This window comes from Carassius auratus, chromosome 4 (genome assembly GCF_003368295.1).
Source record: "Carassius auratus strain Wakin chromosome 4, ASM336829v1, whole genome shotgun sequence".
NCBI lineage: Eukaryota > Metazoa > Chordata > Actinopteri > Cypriniformes > Cyprinidae > Carassius > Carassius auratus.
Window position 1 is genome coordinate 24,956,954 of NC_039246.1, and position 20,423 is coordinate 24,977,376.

Sequence of the window (20,423 nt, forward strand, 5' to 3'; positions counted from 1 at the left end):
AACACCCTCCGTCACAAAACAAATGCACTAAATTAATTGCTATTTATATAAACCAAAGAGACCAATGGAAAGGTCTTATAATTAAAATGCGGCAAATACTAGCATCAACATTTTTTATAAAGTTATTTTATTAGGATTGAGTGGTTTTATTTTGAAAAAAGAATATCTGGTATGAAACCGGAAACATTTTGTTTTTGATTGTGGCTGTGGATGTTTGTTTAGCAACTGACTGAGCGTCTCGCCACGTTTCGTCTCAAAATATTATTATTTAACAAACGTTAATTGGCTACAAAATACAAAGGAATGTTACATTGACAGGAGGTATGTCAAACAGCGAATGTAAACGGTATGTAAACGCTTATTTTGGGGTTAACGCATGTGTTCCCAGTATGCATGCACACTGGTAAAAGACGGTATCACTGAGTCTGGTTTAAATTTGTTTATAATATCACATCAGTTTGTTGACTGGAGATGCAGACATACGGGTAAAACATAAATTAATATAAATTGGAGCTGATTCCTCGTTGACTGTGAATTTAGCACGAAAAACGCTCAAATGTAAGCAAAGGTTCTTGCACATCTTTGATAAAAAAATAAATATATAAGTTAACGTTATATAATAAAGTCTTGAAAACAGTGAGCGTTTTAACTTATCAGTCTGATAAGTAACGTTACAATATTGGAAGTAGATGGAAAATAAAATACAAGACAAAACCACATTATTTCAGTTAAATTCTGAAACGTCTAACGTTAGTTCTGGGTACCAATTGCGCTTCACTCATATCAGATCGATATATTTGTTGCACATCAACGATCTGTTGCAATGTTTCTTCTAACGCCATCTAGCCACAAATATATTAAACAGTGTATTATTAAAAGTCAGAAGTACATAATTGTAGTGTTTTCTTCTGTACAATAAAATGTGATAAAGCCTTTACTTTTCAGTTATTTTGAACGCAAAGCTGCATATATTTATCAGCAATAATTATTATGGGACATAAATAATCTGCCAGCTATAGACATTGGCACATCCCTATTCCTGATTCATTTACCTCTCATTTGTTCATAGATAACCATCATACAACTGAAGACAACTTCTTTCCATTCACAAACTAAAAGTAAGTCATTTAGAGAAATAAGCTTAAGACTGATATTTATGAATGCATAAATATGATAAAATGTTTATATTATTTAAAAATGTAAATATGAGTAAAATGTAATAAGATATCACTGTCGTTATATATATATATATATATATATATATATATATATATATATATATATATATATATATATATATATATATTTCAGTGTTATGCAATATTTAAAGATTTATTGATGGTTGTCATTTGTTTTGTATTAATTTAATTTAATTAGATAATAATTAATGTGTAAGTGCCTTACTGTTACTGAGGTTTAAATCTTAATAATATTTCATCTTTGTCCATGTTTTTATATCTCAGTGGCTTTTAGGAGAGAGCGAAATCTTAGAGATGTTTATGAGGAACGGTTTCAAGCAGGAAGAGTGGTAAAAACTATTTATTTATTTTGTTTTGTTTATTCATTGCGATGAGGAGGGTGAGGTTACAATTGAGATTCTTGGTTTATGCTGTGAGACAAACGGCTGTGCTTGAGCTTTTTTGATCTTCCAGGGTCCATATCCAAGAGAAGCTCAAGGGGACAGGAGACCACCCTTCGGGCGGCCAGACGAGGACTACGGCCGTGGCTTTGAATATGATGGCCCTCGGTTTTACCCAAATGGTGCTCCTCGCAACTATCCTGGAGAGGATCAGAGAGGTTATCATGGCGACAGCCATCACTCATTTCCAAACGAGCACAGGGGTGGACCACCCGGGCGAAGGGTAAGTATTAGAGATCAGATTTTTTCTTTTTTTTCTTCCATCTTTAATTTACTTATTTATTGATTTTTGTTGACTTTTTTTTTTCTTTTTTTTTCAGTGTATACTTAATGCAGGGCTTAAAGTTCTCTGGCACTGTGCTGGATTTCGGGCATGCAGCGTTTGGCTGCAGAAAAAAATAGTCCTATATATATATATATATATATATAAACATCTATAAACATCTTGTTGATTGATATCACTTTTGAGTCGCCTACCACGAGTTTGCCTACCAATGGTATGAGAGGAGCATAGCTTTCACTCTCAACCAAACTAACATTACTAGACAATCATATAAACATGAGACATGCATAATTGTATCCAATTGCGGTGTCCCAGCCTCGATGAATGGAGAAGCACAACAGAAAGCTGCGGAGCGCAATGGTCAAAGATGTCCATCTAGTGCGTATTTACATAGAATAACTAATTAAGAAGCAGGGGAGCTTTCTAAACCATTTAGAGTAATCATGTCATCTCCATAAAACGATATGATTGCCAGGACAAATTTGCGGGGATATTTGAAAAGGTCCTGTTCACACATGATCTCTTAACTTTACCAGTAATTTACCAGTAAAGACTGTATGTGTGAAAGGGGCTAAACTCTTCCTCTGTGGATTTGAATTAACGTTCATCTCACTAGATTTGTTGCGTAAATCATTTATAAACCTTTGCCAACACAGGAAAATAAATTAACCTATGTCTAAATATGCCATGTATTGTACATCGAGTTTTCAAAATAAAAGTTTCTGCAGGTGTCCAGATATTACATTTAAGTGGATTTAAACATTGTTTAATCACGCTGTAAAGTGAAACATCACCAAGCCATTGTCGCCCTCTGTAGGTATTTGTTTTCATAATGTACTTGAGTTGGAAATGTTAATATTATGTATAGGTATATTACTTTATGTATTTTATTTTTATTTATTTATTTCACAAAAAAGGGACTGTGTACACATTAATCAACATTCTTGAATGAAATGTACCCAAACTAACCCAAAGGCTTGTTTTCAGCGGTATTCCCTTTGCCAGATGTTATTAGGCCAAGAAAAGTAGAGGAGAAAAAAAGAAGCAAAATAGAAAACAAAATAACAATGAAATTCTACCAAAATGTAAACAACAAATTATACAATCTGACAAAAAAATAAATAAATACAAATAAATAAAAAAGAAATATGTATTAAAACAATTAAAATAATATTAGCATATATAAACAACATTAATGTTCACATTGTTGGTTATGAAGAAGCCATTTCTTAAAATGATGCTTAGATTAGTTAAATGGTGTACATTCTCTAATTAATTCTGGTATTGAATTCCACTGTTGTGATGCTCTGAATAGAAAAAACAGCTAGACTAAACAAGGTTTTTCTAAGTGGAATTATGCAGCACCTCTTGTTACTCTGTTGTCAATAGATTTAAATGGAATAAAATCAACTAGAGGAGGAGGAGCTAAACCATGCATAATCCTAGGAACTAAAGAAACATTTCTAAACTTGATGTGATCAAATGTGATGTTTTCCCAGCTAAGCAGGTTATGTATTTAAGATATGACAATGGTGAAAAATATATATTTTTTTTAAACAAAAATTTTAAATGTTTGTTTGGACTAATTCCAGTGGTTTTAGAGCTATAGCATGTGTATTAGACCATCTTGTCAGACAATTTTATATGAAAGTATAAAAATACACCTTTTCAGCCTCATTTGATCAGATTTGAACAGTGATGTTCAATACAGTCACGTAATTTCTTGGTTTTGATATTTATTTGAGCAAATTATTATTGCCTCATCGTTAGTTTATTTATAAATAGTCATACTAAAGCCTGGTTTTTACGTAAGTCTGTTTGTTACTAAATATCAGATTATTCAGTTGTCAAAATAATCAGCAGATTACTTGTTTACCAAAATAAACATTAGTTACAGCCCTAGATTAGGTAAAATATTTCTAAATACAAATGCATTGTTTTACTTTTTTTTAATTAAAAGACAAATATTTTGTCATTGAAAATCTGAAAAATAGTATGAAAATATTGTCACGTTTTAGTGAACTAAGTGTCTGTATTTTGTCTCATCTCGTGAGCTAAGTGTATTGTGATATAGCTCATAATTTTCCAAGTGTATGATACAGCTTTCATTCTTCAGGTCAACCATATATTCATAAAAACACACACACACAAAAAAAAAACATTTTGCATAAAGTAAGTCAATAACTTTGCCATAGTATCGTTTCAAATGTTAAAGATGTCACAGTCTTTGCATGTGCTGCCCCACCAGAAAAAAGTTCAGGTTCAGGATTTTTTATTGTGTTTGCTTTAACCCCTGTTAATGTGTAAAACTGTGTCTGTCTGACTTTTTATTTATTATTTGTGTTAGTTATAGGTATGCTTGTCTTAGGTATAAAACTATATATGTACACTCCTGAATGTTTTGAATAAGGGTTAAAAAAAAAAGGGGGAAAAAAAGATCAGACATGGAAAATGCTCAACAATTTGTTGCAATGCAATTGTATATTTCACCTCTTCTTCATATTATTTTGTTTTGCATATTAGCAAGAGGACTTCCCATACTACAGAGGTCCGAGAGAGGAGCCGCAAGGTGGACGCCAAATGGACTTCAGGTATTTCATAACTGCAAAACATTACAAAGGAAACAATGTATTCCTGGTGTATTCTGGATAAATAAATCGATCTTTTCTCTCTCTACTCTTTGGAAATAGTGGCTCACACTTGTATACATGTATTTTGATTAGATTCAGCAAAAGTTACAAATGCAAAGTGGTTACATGCATTTCAGATAACCTCCAAACATGGTTTGATTGGCCTTGAAACATTTTGGATCACCTTTCCGCATTACACATTTCAGGATCTTAATACACTGTGAAAACGCAATGGAGTCCAGAGTGGACATGTCCACTGAAGCGCGTGTAATTTCCCCAGCAGATGGCAGGACTGTTCCTTCTAAAAACAAGCTGTGTTCCCTCCAGCTATAATGCCTTGTTTTTATACTCTGAGTAAGACACTAAAGGAAGTTTGTTAATAAGGAGCATAAATCAAACTCTGAGTTGTCCTACATTCTCTGGTTGGTTTTTGTTGTTCAGCTCCCATGGAAATACCTACAGACAGTCACTCTGCCAAATGGAGGAGCACAGTGAGCTTCCCAGTGGTTTTCCATATCTCTTAATCAGTCTCTCTGGTAATAAAAATGCAACAGTTTGCAGCAGAAATGGAGTGCAGCCAAATTAACTTAGTGTTGGTACACCCCTATTAAGAAGCATTGAAAACTTGTTTAAATGGTGACATCATTGTTTTCTCTTCAGCTCTCCAAACCCTACGACCCACCGGTGGTTCAGTGGGGGGGGGGGGGGGGGTCATATTATTTAAAAAAAAACTAAAAACTGTTGAAGCACAAAACTAGACATATATGATATTTTTTGAAAGCGTAGAACCTCTGCTTTCTTGCAAGTCCCAAAATATTTCCATTAATTTTTTATATTTGATAAAGTTCTTCTGCAACCACCCCCTTGAGAAATCAGATGAATAATGTTCATTTTTCATATTTATAGCACACAAACTCACCAAACATAGACATAGACACATCAAATGAAAGCTCTCACTTTCAGGAATGTTACTGTTTATTTCACAGATCTTATGCATTACAGTGACATAACAACGAATCATTTTCAAAAGAATCACGAAAACTGAAATGACTCCTGCGAACAAGCAAACTTATGCATCATATTTCTGCGCTGATAACTACATCTGTGCTTGCATACTAGCCTAAAATCCTATATCAGCTTTTACTTTAGGTTGTTTTCTTCAAAATGAGACGATTTATATAATTTTTTTCCAAAGTGTGTGGGTAGGGCTGTCTTTTTAGTTAAGGTATGCCTACTGCTTTCAGAAATCAAAACTGGTGACTGTAAAACTACACTTGGTGACTCTAGCGCCACCTTGTGGTTAAAGCTTAATAACTGTGAGAAAAGCAGATTTTGGTCCATTTTTACCATTTGGTGGCGCTTTTGTAATTAGATATTAGGGAGTCATACTCATCTAAGTCTCTCATCTTATTAAAATCAGACATTCCCAAGATTTAGTTTTGGAGAAAGTCCTTTATATGGTTTTATAAAGCATTTTCTCGCTAATTTGAATAATCGTGCTTGTCAAACATGCTTAAAAGTACCTGTTTTGACCTTCTCAGTGCTTTAATCTGTCGTGATTGGTAGTGAGAAGTTACCCTTTTTTTTGGCATGGGGTAATATTCTAGTTTCATATTGGCAGTAAAGACAGACATGTGGTAATTTGCTCTGTTAGTCCAGGGCAGACAGGGTCACCTGCACTTCAAACAGATGCGAGGGTCATTAAAGTTTTGTGAGGACACTGTGTGCGGACACATTGTCGTGTGTGTTTGTGAGAGGGGAACCTGGCTGGGGTTCAGGCCAGGGTCACCCGGACCAGGTGCCTGTGATTCTTTTACGTCCTCTGTCTCGCCTGTGCGGCAGGCCGTATAAGTGGCACGTAATCAGCCTGTGAGACCGACCGGAGGGCCCTGGCAGGGAAAGTGAGTCGAGGGGGAGCAGAGTAAACTGAAGGGGGTTTTACTGCTGCTAGAACAGATGTGTGTTAATGAATGTCTTGGTTGCGGGCAGACTCGGCAGAACTGTGATGCTGCTCTGTCAGGCTGCGCTGCAACTTTTTACAAGCCTCATTTTGCCCTTTTCTTTGTGCAGTTTATATTGAGTTGCTTTTTACAAGCAGGATGTGAAGCCTCTGGCTTGGTCCTTGCACAAATAGGTACAGTCTTAAATGAATGAGCCCAGTGTGGAAACTAGTTTAAGAGAATCTTAAATCTGTGTCATCAGGACCAGTGTAGCAGAATATATTCTGTCCCTCCTTTTCTGAATATTTATCAACCAATACAAGTCTTTTAACACAACAAGGGATGCTTCATCCAAAAATGAAAATGCAAAAGTTTTTTTTGTGTGTGTTCATAAATTGGTCTGATGTGGTTTGGATATGGACAAAAACAATTAAAACATCCTTCAAAATATAATCTTTTGTCTTCCATAAGTCAGTCATATGTGTTATGGAAATATGTGTGTGATACATATAAAAAAAGAGGAATAATTGAAGCGACAGTCACAGTCCTGAGCCCGGAGAAATCTCTTGTCTCCTCTTCCTTGACCCTTCATCTCAATACACTCAGAATCTGACCGTACAGAGCACGGTTCATATAAACAAGCGTTTTAAGATTAACAGATAGTCCCCCCTTTAACCCCCTTCTCAACCTGTCAGAGGACAGTGGACAACCATTTAAACCACACGTTTTACTTATTTTGCTAAAATTTGCAATTTGCTAATTGTTTGCTTAATTATTTAAATTTTGGTCTAGTATATATTTTTAAAAGCTCTCTTTTGTGTTTTAATATATTTTCAAAATTATTGTTTACCTGTGATTGATTTTTTTTATTTTTTTTTAAATGTTTAATGAGAAAAAAGGGTATGCTGAATAGTTCTTATCCATAATGTGAATGCAAATATTTGTCCGCTGAACTGTTTTTATTGTATTTTTTTTGTATTTTTTTTTTTACTTTTTTTTTGTATGTTTAAAGATGCTTACGGTTATTTTTTTAACATGTAATTTATACTGTGATTGCAAAGCTGGAATAGATTTGTACTTCATTTATTTATCATTAGTATTATCATTATTTTGGCTTAGTAATGTTTAATGAGAAAAAAAAGTGCGCTTAATATTTCTAATCCATGGATTATTTTTCTTTTCCTGCTTCAGACCGAGCAGTCGTGCAGGTCCTCCTCCGAATGCACGAGTCCTGGGTGCTCACCCTCCTCCACCCAGGTCTCTGCCTGCAATAGCCCCTGATGCAGGAGACGACACCCTCATACAGGCCATAATGAACCTGGACCGGGGGTTTGTATTAACATAGTTTAAAAAGTAAAGTACCTCATGTTAATCAAGAAAGCTTTGCTTATCTGTGCTCATCTCTCTCACAGGGAGGAGCGGGACAGCTTGAGAAGAAAGGCGCCGTTCCCTCCAGTACGTGAGCGTTCTCCAGCTCGGCGGGACGTTCCCCCTTCCCCTCACAGTCGGTCGGGGTCCAGCATAAGCAGCCGCAGCTACTCACCAGAGCGGGGCAAAGTGCATCCTTTCCCACCTCAGCAGGGGAAAAGTATGAAAAATCTTCAGTCAAAATGCCTGTTCAATCACTACTTAGTATTTCTTTGGTTTTGAGTTATTTGCACTACTGTTCAAATTTTTGGGTTTAGAATGGAAGTGTATATACTTAGACACAAATATTGAGGCATTTATGACCTCAACATTTCAACCGCAACTCAACATTGTTTAATGCCAATGGTGTTCGCAGGTATAGACAGTCTGCCAAACCTCTCTGCATTTCACTTGGAGAAATCTCATTGGCTGGATCTCCCACACACACAGACTCTAGATGGTACAAAGGGTCAGTGCACAGCTTGAAGTGTAGTCTTTGACCTGACGTGGTCTAGTATTTGAAACATTTAAAAGCCTGTTGATTGATTTAAGGGCTTTCATGACTAATTTGCACGCAAGCACATTTTAATTCGCCCAGCTGCAGAGTGGAAAGACCTTTCCTGGATGCTTTATTTCTCATAGATAAACGTCCTAAATGCTTCCCAGACAGGTTTGATGTGAGTTATCGTGTTTGAAAACAGACAGGCTTGTACATGACTATACCGAAGCGTCCACCGCAGACCTCCGGTCACAGATGATGTCACTCAAAGCCTGTCCTAATAAAGACTCCCATCTGTGTTTGTTTCGCTGTTCTCTGTTACTATAATGAAATCCTCAGTAATAAGTTCCAGAGTGACGCTTCGAGCAGCCAATATTGGATGCACGTGTTTGGGTTGACGTACCCCAAGTGAGCGTCCCAAAATTATGCAGCTGTGAAAAGATGTAGCAGGCTTGCATGGGATCATGTGATCTGATCTCTAATACTGATCAAAGAAATATATCAAAAACACCTGAATTATTGTTCACTAAAAAATACAGTTTGTTTACTGTTTTTGATGATATACACTTTTTTTTTTTTCCTGCGTTTCAGGATTTGAGGAGCCGTTCGGGCCAGGCAGGGGACCGGGTGAGTAAAACATTGTCGATTATTCGGTCATATTGATTATACACGAGTAAGCCTGCATGAATTCAATTTTGAAAAATGGTCATTTAGTCTAACAAAATGAATTTTTTTTGCTAAACAATTTAACATAGCTTGTTGGAACATATGGAGAAAAATGAAATAATATAAATGTTATATTAAATAAAATCTTAAAATAAATCTTTTTACTGGATAACGTACAGGCGGACATATCACTGGAAATAAATAAACACAACAGTGTGGTCTTGTATCATCCTGATATGGTTTATTTTGCAATTATGATTGGTTGACTATATTTTTCCAATAATGAGATGGCTACTTTGCAAATAAATAAATAAAGATGGCTACTTTCCAAAGAAAAAATTCAATTTCATGCACATAATATTACTGTTAAAAAGTTTGGGGTTGGTAAAATTAACAAGGCTGCATTTATTTGATGAAAAATGCAGTAAAGAAGTAATATTGTGTAATATATTTACTGTATAAAATAAATGTTTTATCTTATATTTTAAAATGTAATTTATTCCTGTGATGGTAAAGCTGAATTTTCAGCAGCTGTTACTCCAGTCTTCATTAACACATGATCTATCAGAAATCATTCTAATATGCTCTGTTGGTGCTCGAGAAACTTTTCTTAATATTATCAACATTGAAAACAGTTCAATGTTTTTGTTTAAAATGATACACTGATTATTTGAATATAGAGTTAAAAAGAGCGATATTTATTTAAAATAGCAACCGTTTACTTTCTTGTTTGATTAATTTAATGCATCCTTGCTGGTTAAAAGTATTAACAAAAATAAATAAATAAACTGGCCAAACATTTGAATGGTAGTGTACCTAGGTATTCAGTCACCTGGGTACCATTTTATGTGAATATAAAGTTTATTGCTCACACACAAGGAGATTTTGTTTCGCTTTGCTTTATAAGTTAAAGGTCAGCCCACAGTCACGGTAACTTGAGAGAAAGCGTTGCTAATCGCACCTTCGTAGAGCCTCATTTTGTTTGTCTGCTATCCTCGCACTTCCTTTGGCCGGGGTTCGTAAAAAGTCCACAGGAGTGTGTCTGATTGCTAAACCTTTCCTTTTTCTCTAGCTTTCATCCGTTCCCTTTTTGCTTTTCTTTGCCAGACGTTTGATGTGCATGCATACGTCGCAAGGAGATTTAGATTGGAATCTTATATCTGTGTAAATCTAAACAGAACTTCTGGTCATAGGCTTCTCTCCGCTCCAAATCAATTTAGCGAGCATTCCTTGATCTCTTGCCGACGAATCCGTAGGTGTTGAGCACACAGCTCACACGGAGAGGGTCACGGGGTGACACTGCAGGCACCTGGCTGCGGTTTGCCTGCAGGGAAGAGTCCTGATCGGCAGCGAGGGAACCACCTGGTTCTGCACGCCAGCTGGATGTTCGGAAAACGAGCAGGATCCGTTCAAGCATGTGAAAACGTTTATGGCAGCAAATGAGTCAAGCAAGGCCATATTCCGTGGCTTTCTAGGGGATGTTGATCCATGTCCAAACTATAGCTGTATTGTTGGCTTACGTCCTACAACAGATGCTTTGTTTCTTATGTTCTGATCCCAGTCTTTCATCTTCTACAGACAGGGAAAGGCCCCCCGGCCCCTCCGTGAGTGCATCACGAGACGGTTCGCCCCATAGCTCCGTATCAGCCACTAAGGTGAGTCGCACACACACACAGCTCCCAAACAGATGTGCTTACCAGAACACTCCCTTTCATCCGCTAAAATAATAATAAGTGTGACATGCCAGCAATTTCAGCTGATGGTGAAAAAACTGGAGATCTTTTTCCTTCTTTTTGAAACGCTGTTTGCTTGCGATTTCCTCTCTCCCATATGGTGGGGTTTGAAAGGGTACTATTTGGCGTATGAAAGGCAAGCGGCCCGTGTCGTGTTTGTTCAGACTGTAAGCATGGTACTGACACAAAACACGGCGGGTCGCTGAAGGAGAGTCATGGACATCATTGGGCCACCCAGGCCGCAGCACGGCTAAAAAAAGAGGGAGAAATCCATTAGCTCAACTCTCAGCTTTATCACAAAATCTTATCAGAGGCTCAGAGCACTCTGGACATACTCTTGGGAGCACTGAGAGCCTAAAATAATTTGGTTTAACTTTTTCTCTCATGTACTCTCTTCTTTTTTTCTTTGTTTGTGCTTAGGTGAACCGAATCTAAGAATAATCATGGGTAACTTAAAAATTTTCTTTGCTGATTTTTAAATAAACGAAAAGAAAAGAAAGAAAAATTATGATTAAAAATACTTACATTTGACTCTCCTCTGTGAATATAATTTTATTTGTTATGCAAACTAGTTCTTTGACTGATTCCCAAGACATTGGCTTTCCTTACTTAAAAGCTTGAGAAATGCTAATTTATTTTTTAAGTTTTATATATATATGTATAATTTTTTTTACTATTTAATAATAGGTAAATGTGTGTGCTTTTTAAGTGTCACAAAATGTAATATTTCAGGTGTATCACCCATATTGTAAAGAAATTGTTCAGGATTTTTGATCATTTTTAAGATTTAAGTTGGTAGAATAAATACTTAGCAACACCAGAAAAATAAAACTGTAATGTGTGATGTTCAAAATATTTAAAAAATCTTTTTTTTAAATATATTAAAAACATTTTTAATATATAATAAAATATATCTATTACAAATTAACATATTATTTGTATATTAGTGGTTTTCTTATAAAATATCACCATTTATAATACATATAAAGTTATTCTGAATATATACATTTTTAATAAATAAACTGATATTTAACACATTATTTTTTTATTTGAGGGTGACCCATATTGAGTGAAGGAAAGGGAAAAACACATTTTGATGAAAATGAAGTTTGAGGTTGCACCCAAACATATGCCATTACATATACAAGTAATTTGTAAAATAATTCAGCTTTAGTTTTTTGTTTTGTCCCAGTACTCAATCAGTGTTTTGATTCAAGAATGCTTGAATCAAGCTTCAGTTTCAAGCCAACACAACATGAAATGCCTTGCTAAAGAACCTCTGTGGGTTTCTTTTGTTTGATCACTTAGATTCACCTCTGAACCATGTACAGATGAAAGTTGTTTCTGGTTGGTGGATGTCTCAGTCCTTCAGCCTTTGATCTTCTTCCATAGCTCTGTTCTTGGGGCATAAGCCATAACCTTGTGCCTTAGATGAAAAGGCTTTGCCAGTGTAAACTCAGCTTGATAGGCGGTCTCTTAAGTTCAACAAACACACTTGTTTTGGGGATTCATTGTTTGAAGAACAAAGAACAGATGATTTTGCTGTGGTGGGCTCATATTTGTTTGTAATGCCTTTGCAGTTCTTGTCTTAAATATATTTCTGTCTCCACTTAGATCAAATGATTGATATTATTTTGATTTTGTTTAATTAGTGTTGGACCGTTATATATAATTTTCTTTTGAGACAAAACGTATCCAATTAGGTCCAAGTCGTAGATCTAAATAGACAGAGCCAACTTGTTAACTTTTTTTTGGACTTGTATCCATTCTGTCATTTTTCTGCGTTTGGATAACTTTTCCTCTTTTCTTTTTTAGAGAAATCAGAATTCCCTAATGTTGATTTCCTGCATCTGTTGGGGTGTTTTACTCTGAACATGTTTCTGTGTTAATCTAGCCTTTAAAAGTGCCTTGTCTTGTGTACTGCAGGAGGACATGACAATGGTGGAGGGGCCCACAGATGAAGTTCCACCCATCGTAGATGAAGCTTCCTCTGTCATGGACGACTTTCAAGAGCGACGAGCTCAAGCTATTGCTGCCAAGGCTCGGGAAATTGAGAAGGTTTGAGAAACGCCAAAAATCGCTTTGGAGCTTTTCTTCTTCTATAGTTCTGAGAGTGTCTAAATTAGTTAGGAAAGTGCCTTGCCAGTTTTTTAATGGCCACATACTTGTTTTAATGGCTCCTTTTCATGATGCTGTATATTATTAATAGGGTTGTCAGAAGAGTTTAACTATTTACATTTTAGGTTATTTAAAGCATTGAAAGAGTACAGTACAGCATTTATTATGTTCAACAACATAATTTAAAAGAGCATTTTGGGTACTTCTGTTCTGAGTACTTCCACTTTTTGTCTTTTTCCTTCCTTTTTATCCATCACATTTACTAAGGAGAAAGAGTTTAACTATTTACATTTTAGGTTATTTAAAGCATTGAAAGATTACAGTACAGCATTTATTATGTTCAACAACACAATTTAAAAGAGGATTTGGGGTACTTCTGAGTACTTCCACTTTTTATCCATCACATTTACTAAGGAGATACAAAGGTAAAAGACCCACTGTCTCAGCTTTCTGTACCTTTCTGATCGTTCTGTAGGTTCAGAATGATCATAATAAAGTTCCTGCTCTCTCCTCCTCTTGTTTACTGGCCCTATTAAATGAAAGATGGGATCTTTCATTTGATGGGATCTTTCACAGGATTGGTGAGCCAGCCCTCCTACTAGCCGCGTTTCCACTGTCGAGCTTAAAGTGGGCGTGCTAGTGTGTGCCAGGGCCAGTCGCATTTCCACTGTCACTTCTGGGGCTTGATCGTGCCTCATCGGGGCTTCCTTGGGGCCAACGGCCGGGGGTTTTTTGGCCCGACGAAAACCTTGGGCCAAAGCGGGCCAGCTGGGGCTAGAGGAGTGGTTATGAACAAAGGCGGAGTTTCTCTGAGCTCAGCGCTGCGGATCATTTCAGAAAGCTAACAGCTATAACACCAGCATTAAAAACTTTTTTAAATAAGTTGAGCTCAAAACTCACTTTCAGTCAGCAGCGTGTGTATTTGAAATAATTTGATCGGATGTGGATTATTATCACCGTACAAGGTCGGAAATATTTATAAGCGATGTAAAAGACTATGCACGCTAGGCATTAACATTACTATAGTAAACATGGTAAATGTGACCGTTTGAAGAAATCATACATCTGTTTCTTATTCTCCATCACAATCGTGTATTTATTTAGTACCTTATATTATCTGTCATAAGTCTCGTCTAGCTCCACGTAGCCTTTCATAAAAATATATATATATTTTTTTTTTTTGTTCGGGAGCTTTCATAAAAATAAGAGATTATCATTCATTCTAAATGTGACATATAAAGGATAGCTACTGTGGCTACAAATAAACAGAAACAGACTTGACTGAATAAGCAGGCTATTTTCATAACGCTTAAGCGTTCAAAATAAATCAATAAAATATAAATACATTTATTCTGATAAATTAATTCATTGATCAATGTATCACTTACCTATTCTATAGTAAAACATCGATGCTTTTGAATTTGAATATTTAACAAAGCATGCAATCGAATGCCCGCTTTTATCATGTTCGTTTTGTGATCGCTCTAGTTCCAGTGACTTATTTCTTAGTTTTCTGATAACTTCTCTTTGTTGGTGAAATTATGGGGTCGCGTGTCATTGTTCCTGAGAGTCGTGTAAAGGGCGTGTTTTAGTGACATGCAGCAAAGCTTCAGGCCTGAGTGTGGAAACCCTGCGCTATTCTTGCCTCGGTGCTACTGTTCCGAGGCTATTAGCCCCGACCGGCCCGTTTTAAGCCCTGGCCCGACAATGGAAATGCGGCTATTGAGAACAAGCATTTGGCTCAATAGCTGCTGGACTTGCACAGTTTTAAATGTCAGATTTGTCCCAATCATGAGTTTTATTCGGCTTTATTCGACATATCGAAAACAAATCTGATTTTATGTATGGCTAAGCTTTCCTTAACAGGAAGTCCCTTGAATCAGTTTTAGGGTTTGAATAGCTCTTTGTATTCTCAATCACTTAAGCATCCTTTCCTGCATAAATGACTACATTTTTGTAATTTGTTCAGGAATTTTTTTTTTCTGCACTTCTTTTGAAATAGAAGTCAGAGTGTGTTATGATTTGCCCTGAATGCACATATTTCAGTGACAGTGTTTGGATGCCTTTCAGGCCAAAGCCTGTTATTTCACAAAGTGTGTGTGTTGTTTCTGTTTAAGTGTCCACCAGATGTTTAGCTTCTCCTTTAATCTGGTCTAGCCATCTCTACACTCTGCACTTTACCTTTTTTCAACAAACATTTAGCTGGCATGCACTATACAGCATGCTTTTTGGTTTCTATACACTTAATATACATCTAAAGGGTTGTGAGACAAAAATGTAGAAATTTTTAATAATGCGGCAGTTGCTCTTTTCCATTAAATAAAACAATGAGTTGATAATAAACAGGCACCATAAAAAGGGCCTGTATGACTCTTGAGCTAGTTTCCATGTCTTCTGAAACCATATGATGGTGTACAAGCAAGAAAACCATTGATCTTGATTCAAACATGAGTTTATGTGATTGGACAAAGGATTGTTCTTGTATGTTTAATCTTTTGTTTTCTGCACTCAAAACTGATCTGGATCATTACTTCATGAGTTGTACTGATCTGGTTCTTGAGTTCAACACGGACTCAATGGTCTGTTCACAACATTTAACAGTTTACTGAAGAATTCAGTAAATAATGACTTCAAGTTTAGTTTGTTTCTATCTATCATGCGCTATCATATGGCTTCAGAAACCTTGAAGTGTCACTTAATTCTTTATGGTGCTTTTGCATCCATTTTGCAGTGTGAAAGCCTCGTACACATGGGGACCAATTAAATGGAAAAGACCGACCAGTGCAATTCTTCAAAATTGTTACAACAAAGAGTACAATTTATGGTTAAACTTTTTGTTTTTGTTTTTATCTGTCCAATCATCATCTTTTTTTTATTATTATGTTTCATCTTGGCAGAGAGCATATACTTTAAACAAGTTCAGTTCAAGTCAAGCTCAAAGAGGAATCTAGCTGGGTCCTGATTGTTTTGTTTTGACCAGCAAGACGTTTATTTTACAGATGAGCCCGTGTGTTTCTAACGAGACTGAATTCCTTGCTGCTAAAGTACTGTAAGTAGGGCATCTTTGTTGTGATAGTTCTGCAGTCCATGGTGAGGCTTAATCTGGGTCTGAAGCAAGTCTTTTGAGGTCCATCAGGGATGTTTGATTCCTTCGTTTGTTAATCGCGTTTGATGTTTCTGATCTGAATATGTCAGATCAAATAAAATAACAGACTAATACACAGTTGCCCCTAAAGGCCATTACCCTTACATGATGTTTCGCTATGCTTAGGTTTTCTATGCTCCTTTTGGAAAACACAGGCATTAGAGTATACTATATTAAAGTGAATATGCATCCTTAACAGTTATTTGGGATTGTAAATTAGTTCTGTGTGGTTTTTAGTCAATATGTTTGGGGGCATCTATATGCTAATGTATGTACAGTAAATTTCTTTTTATTTAGGTAATGCTATGTTTACTCTATTGCTGGGCGTACAGATGAATATATTGAAATTTCACATGGCAAAATATTATACTCCAAGCTTTTATATCTAATTGAACCTAACTTTGGTCTTACACAACTAGAACTGAACTTTCGTTGAACCACTCTGAAAGTTATTAGTGTATAGATACTTTCCCACTTTTCCCTCCTTGTCTTTCCCGCCCTTCCTGAATAATTCTCTGCTATCTTTACCCGGAATCAGGAATCAGCCTCCCACAGTACAAAAATGGCACATGAAAGGCTGAACAAGAACACACACACACACACACTCTAGGTCCTGTTCAGCTTTCCTGTTTGATTGGGTAACAGAGGTGGGGTTCACAGGAAGTCTATGGAAGTAGAGCATGCATAAGGAAATCGCTTCCCAGCATTCTTGGAATTGTTCTGAATTATTTAAGCTCAGTGTGGCTTTGCATGTTCAAGGTTATCTCATAAAAGGACAGCATAGTAATATGAATTAGAAACACAACTGATACTAATAAAATGTTTAATTTGATCATTGCAAAGCAGCAGAAAAAGTGTTGCAAATAGAATAAATTTGTTTAAAAAATAGCGGTCTTTCAGAACTTCCTGTAACCTCTGCTTCAGATCATCCCTGCTTACTGAGTTTAGTAGTGGTTTATTGTGTACCGAGGAGTGCTTTCTACTGTACTCAGATGACATTGCAATAACAGTACCATAACCCCCTCTTCTCATCTAATTTGAATTTAATTCTAGGCCACACATACAGTTAACGCCCACATGGACTCTCAATTATTCATGGGAATCACATGTACTGACTTTTTTCACGGCCAGGATCTGTAACTCATATCTGACTTAAGATTTTATGTCTGGCATACAATAAAATGGGCACAAAAAAGACTTTAATGACCTAAATATCATAGAATATAAAGATGTTGTAACATTTACTGTTGCTCACTAAAATTTCACCATCAAAATACAGTTCATTTAATAGGAATCGGTGCAATTTGGAATTCACCCGTGCAGATTTATCATTCAAGTTTTTCATGCAAACTTGCTACATCAGCAAACAATGACTTCAGATTCAAGAGTACATACTGACTCTGAACAATGGACCTTTTTGTCTGAAACAATTTCTGAAATTTTGCTGTGATTTCGCCTTTAGGCACGAGCTCTATTGGCTTGGACCATTAAACATCCATCTAAAAACCAATCAATACACCTTCGCAACCACATAACGCCCTGAAAACTCCACACAACTTTACATTGTAGCTGCAAGTTTTGCAAAAGCAAGCAGTTATACCACTACCATAATACTTCTAGTTCAAACTCTTATTTATTTAGTATAAAGTAGGGCTGGGCGATATATCTAACGATATGATCATGCGCACCTAGTCTGTAAGTCCGGTTCCTTGATTACCGCTAAATCACCATCACATGCTTTTAAATGGAGAGGCATTTAATAGACAGAGCCGTAGATCACTGACAAGCTACGCAATATTGCATTCATTATCCAAGATGAATCGCCTTCGATAATGAAAGCGAAATTGCATAGCTGGTCAGTTATCTACGGCTCTGCCTATTAAATGCTGCTCCATTTGAAAGCAGGTGATGGCGATTTAGCGGTAATCACGGAACCAGATTTACTGACTAGGTGCGCATGATCATATCATTAGATATTTCGCCCAGCCCTAGTATATAGTACTGATTTAAATGTATAACTTACATTAACATTTATTTTCAACCCCCTTTATAAAATAGCACATATGCTACAAGGCTCCAGCAACCAGGTTTATTTGCTGAGTGTTAATGCAATTTAAACAGTCCCACAGATTGACTATTTTACTGCAGTCTCTTAACCTGCAGCCTTAGGCTTCTGAGTACTTCCCTTCTACATAATTTCTCCATTCTCTTCTGGAATGTTCTAATTGACTATTAGAGTCTTCTCATTTAACCTATTCGACTTAATGATTATTGGAGGCTGTTCTCACACAAGAACTCTGGGCTTTGTGTGTGGGCCTCTGTGATTCCTGGAACCAGGATCTCAGCCATGGGAAAGAGCCCTTATGTTAGAAGCTAATGAGCTCACTGCAGAAATTATTAGTCAGCACAATTAGTTGGGTGGCCACATTTCTTTTCCAGACTTGTGGGGGCAGGTAGCAGGAACCACTGAAGATACGCATTGTCTTTTTTAAATTTAATTATGCCCAAAGTTTTCAGTTACTGTTATATTTTAAGTACTTCCAGATGTTGTTGTATGGTTATGTAATGCCAGGGCCATGTTGGAAACTTGCGAGATGTTTTACCATCAGTTTCTTTCAGTTTTGGCTGGGTGCATTGTGTTGCTCTGTGCCATCGTTTAGTCGTGACAGTCTCCTGATGTAAATGTATGATCTCCAGCTATAAGTTACATGTCCTGAGGGCTGTGTGTGAGTCAAGGTAATTGCAGAGGTTATGCAGTCTCCCCTGGGTCTGAAGCATTGCTTTGATGTCCAGAAGTGTTTGATTATCCAACCACAGTAAACATAACTGAGCTCTGAGAGTTTGGGTTTGGGGCTTAGTTCTATCGTCTGGATGGTAGATCGGAAAGGCAGAATGTTCTCCTAAATACAAAACAAAACCGCTCTCTGTCCCCATGTCTTTTGTGAACAGAAATAGTTAGATTTAAGATGATTTCATGGTCTGTTCAATGAGATGGGTCTTGAGACTGTCATGACTGAATTTGCCAGAAAAGTAAAGCACCAAGCAGGGTATATTGTTTCCAGCTAGAGTAATGCGGCACATTTGCTGCTTAAAAATGTAATGTTAAATGCAACTTTTCATTTAATTTTCAAGGCCAATGAAAATGTTAAAAGGTTAACAACTTATCTGAATGGTTTGCTCGGCAGAATTTTTGTTATTTTTATTGTGAGCTCCAGGATGATTTATCAATAAATTGTTGTCTGAGCTTGTCAAGGCATGTGTTTTTATGTTGGTCAGAAAGCCAAATGGAAAAGAAAACCACATTTTACGGTGCCACATTTAACACACTTTAAAGAACCTTGTTTGATAAGGTATAAGTAACTAGACATGATTATACACTGTTATGCATTGATTGGGGATTGCCAATAACATTTGTGTGCACATTGTACATGTTGGACAATATTACAGCTTTATAATTTCAGACATTGGACTGTTTTATAGGTCTATCGTCAGGACTGTGAGACGTTTGGCATGGTGGTGAAGATGCTGGTGGCCAAGGAACCCACCTTAGAAAAGCCCCTGCAGAACCCACTGAAAGAGAACCTGATTGAGATCCGTGAGCGATGCCTTGATGACTTGAAAAACTTCATTGCTGAACTAGATGAAGTGGTACGACAGCCTGAACCTGCTGTCTAAGGTGGCCCCATTTACTCAACCAGCAGTTTTTCCTCCCTCTGTACCTATACAAAAGTCCTTCATTGTTTTTTATGGTTTATGTAAAGGCCAATGTACTTTGTGTACTGAGTGTCCACCTAAAAGAAATCTTCCTGGTTTGCAACGGGGCAAGGAAAATCTCTTTATGTATTTCATTTATGTGGTTCCGTTCATCCATTGACACTAGTCGATGCTAGGTTGTATAATCTTTTTGTAACCTTTCAACATTAAGATAAATAAATAATAAAAAATAGATGGCAAACACAAGGAAAGCAGTGTCAGAAGAGGGTTTGCTCTATTCATCATTAATTGCAGAAGATATAGAGATTATTAACCCACTGAGGAGATTTACTAGATGATGCTGTTTGTTCTGATCAATTGTGTATAAACTGAAAGGGTTCTATGTTGTTGCCAATTAATTCCCTTACATTCAAACCAGTGAGAAAAGTTGATGAATGAATTATGGTAAGTAATCTGTATGGGTTCAGCAAATTGCTGCTATCTGTAGTACTGTTAAGCTGTGCAGCTGACAATAATGCATTTTCATCTTTTTTTTTATCACATTTTCTGGCCACTATATTGTGAAAACCCAACACAAGTATTTGTGTAGTTTTTTCCTTTGTGTAGTATTAAAGAGTCTTGAACCTACTACAATGCATGTTTTTCCTTT

At 36.5% G+C, this 20,423-nt stretch overlaps 1 protein-coding gene across 2 annotated transcripts; it reads left to right on the plus strand.

Annotated features, from left to right (window-relative positions):
- The first annotated feature begins 206 nt into the window (after window positions 1-206).
- Window positions 207-20,401, plus strand: LOC113063751 (periphilin-1-like). 2 transcript variants are annotated; one of them, XM_026234084.1, is made up of 11 exons: window positions 207-346; window positions 1,070-1,118; window positions 1,464-1,528; window positions 1,653-1,862; window positions 4,446-4,513; window positions 7,684-7,821; window positions 7,905-8,080; window positions 8,990-9,025; window positions 10,643-10,719; window positions 12,724-12,855; window positions 19,541-20,401. In XM_026234084.1, coding segments are annotated over exons 2-11 (1,098 nt in total). In that variant the 5' UTR covers window positions 207-346; window positions 1,070-1,117; the 3' UTR covers window positions 19,736-20,401. The 2 variants fall into 2 exon arrangements, with proteins under 2 accessions (XP_026089869.1, XP_026089862.1); XM_026234077.1 differs by having other exon boundaries at window positions 208-321; window positions 19,541-19,807.
- Window positions 20,402-20,423: the final 22 nt, after the last annotated feature.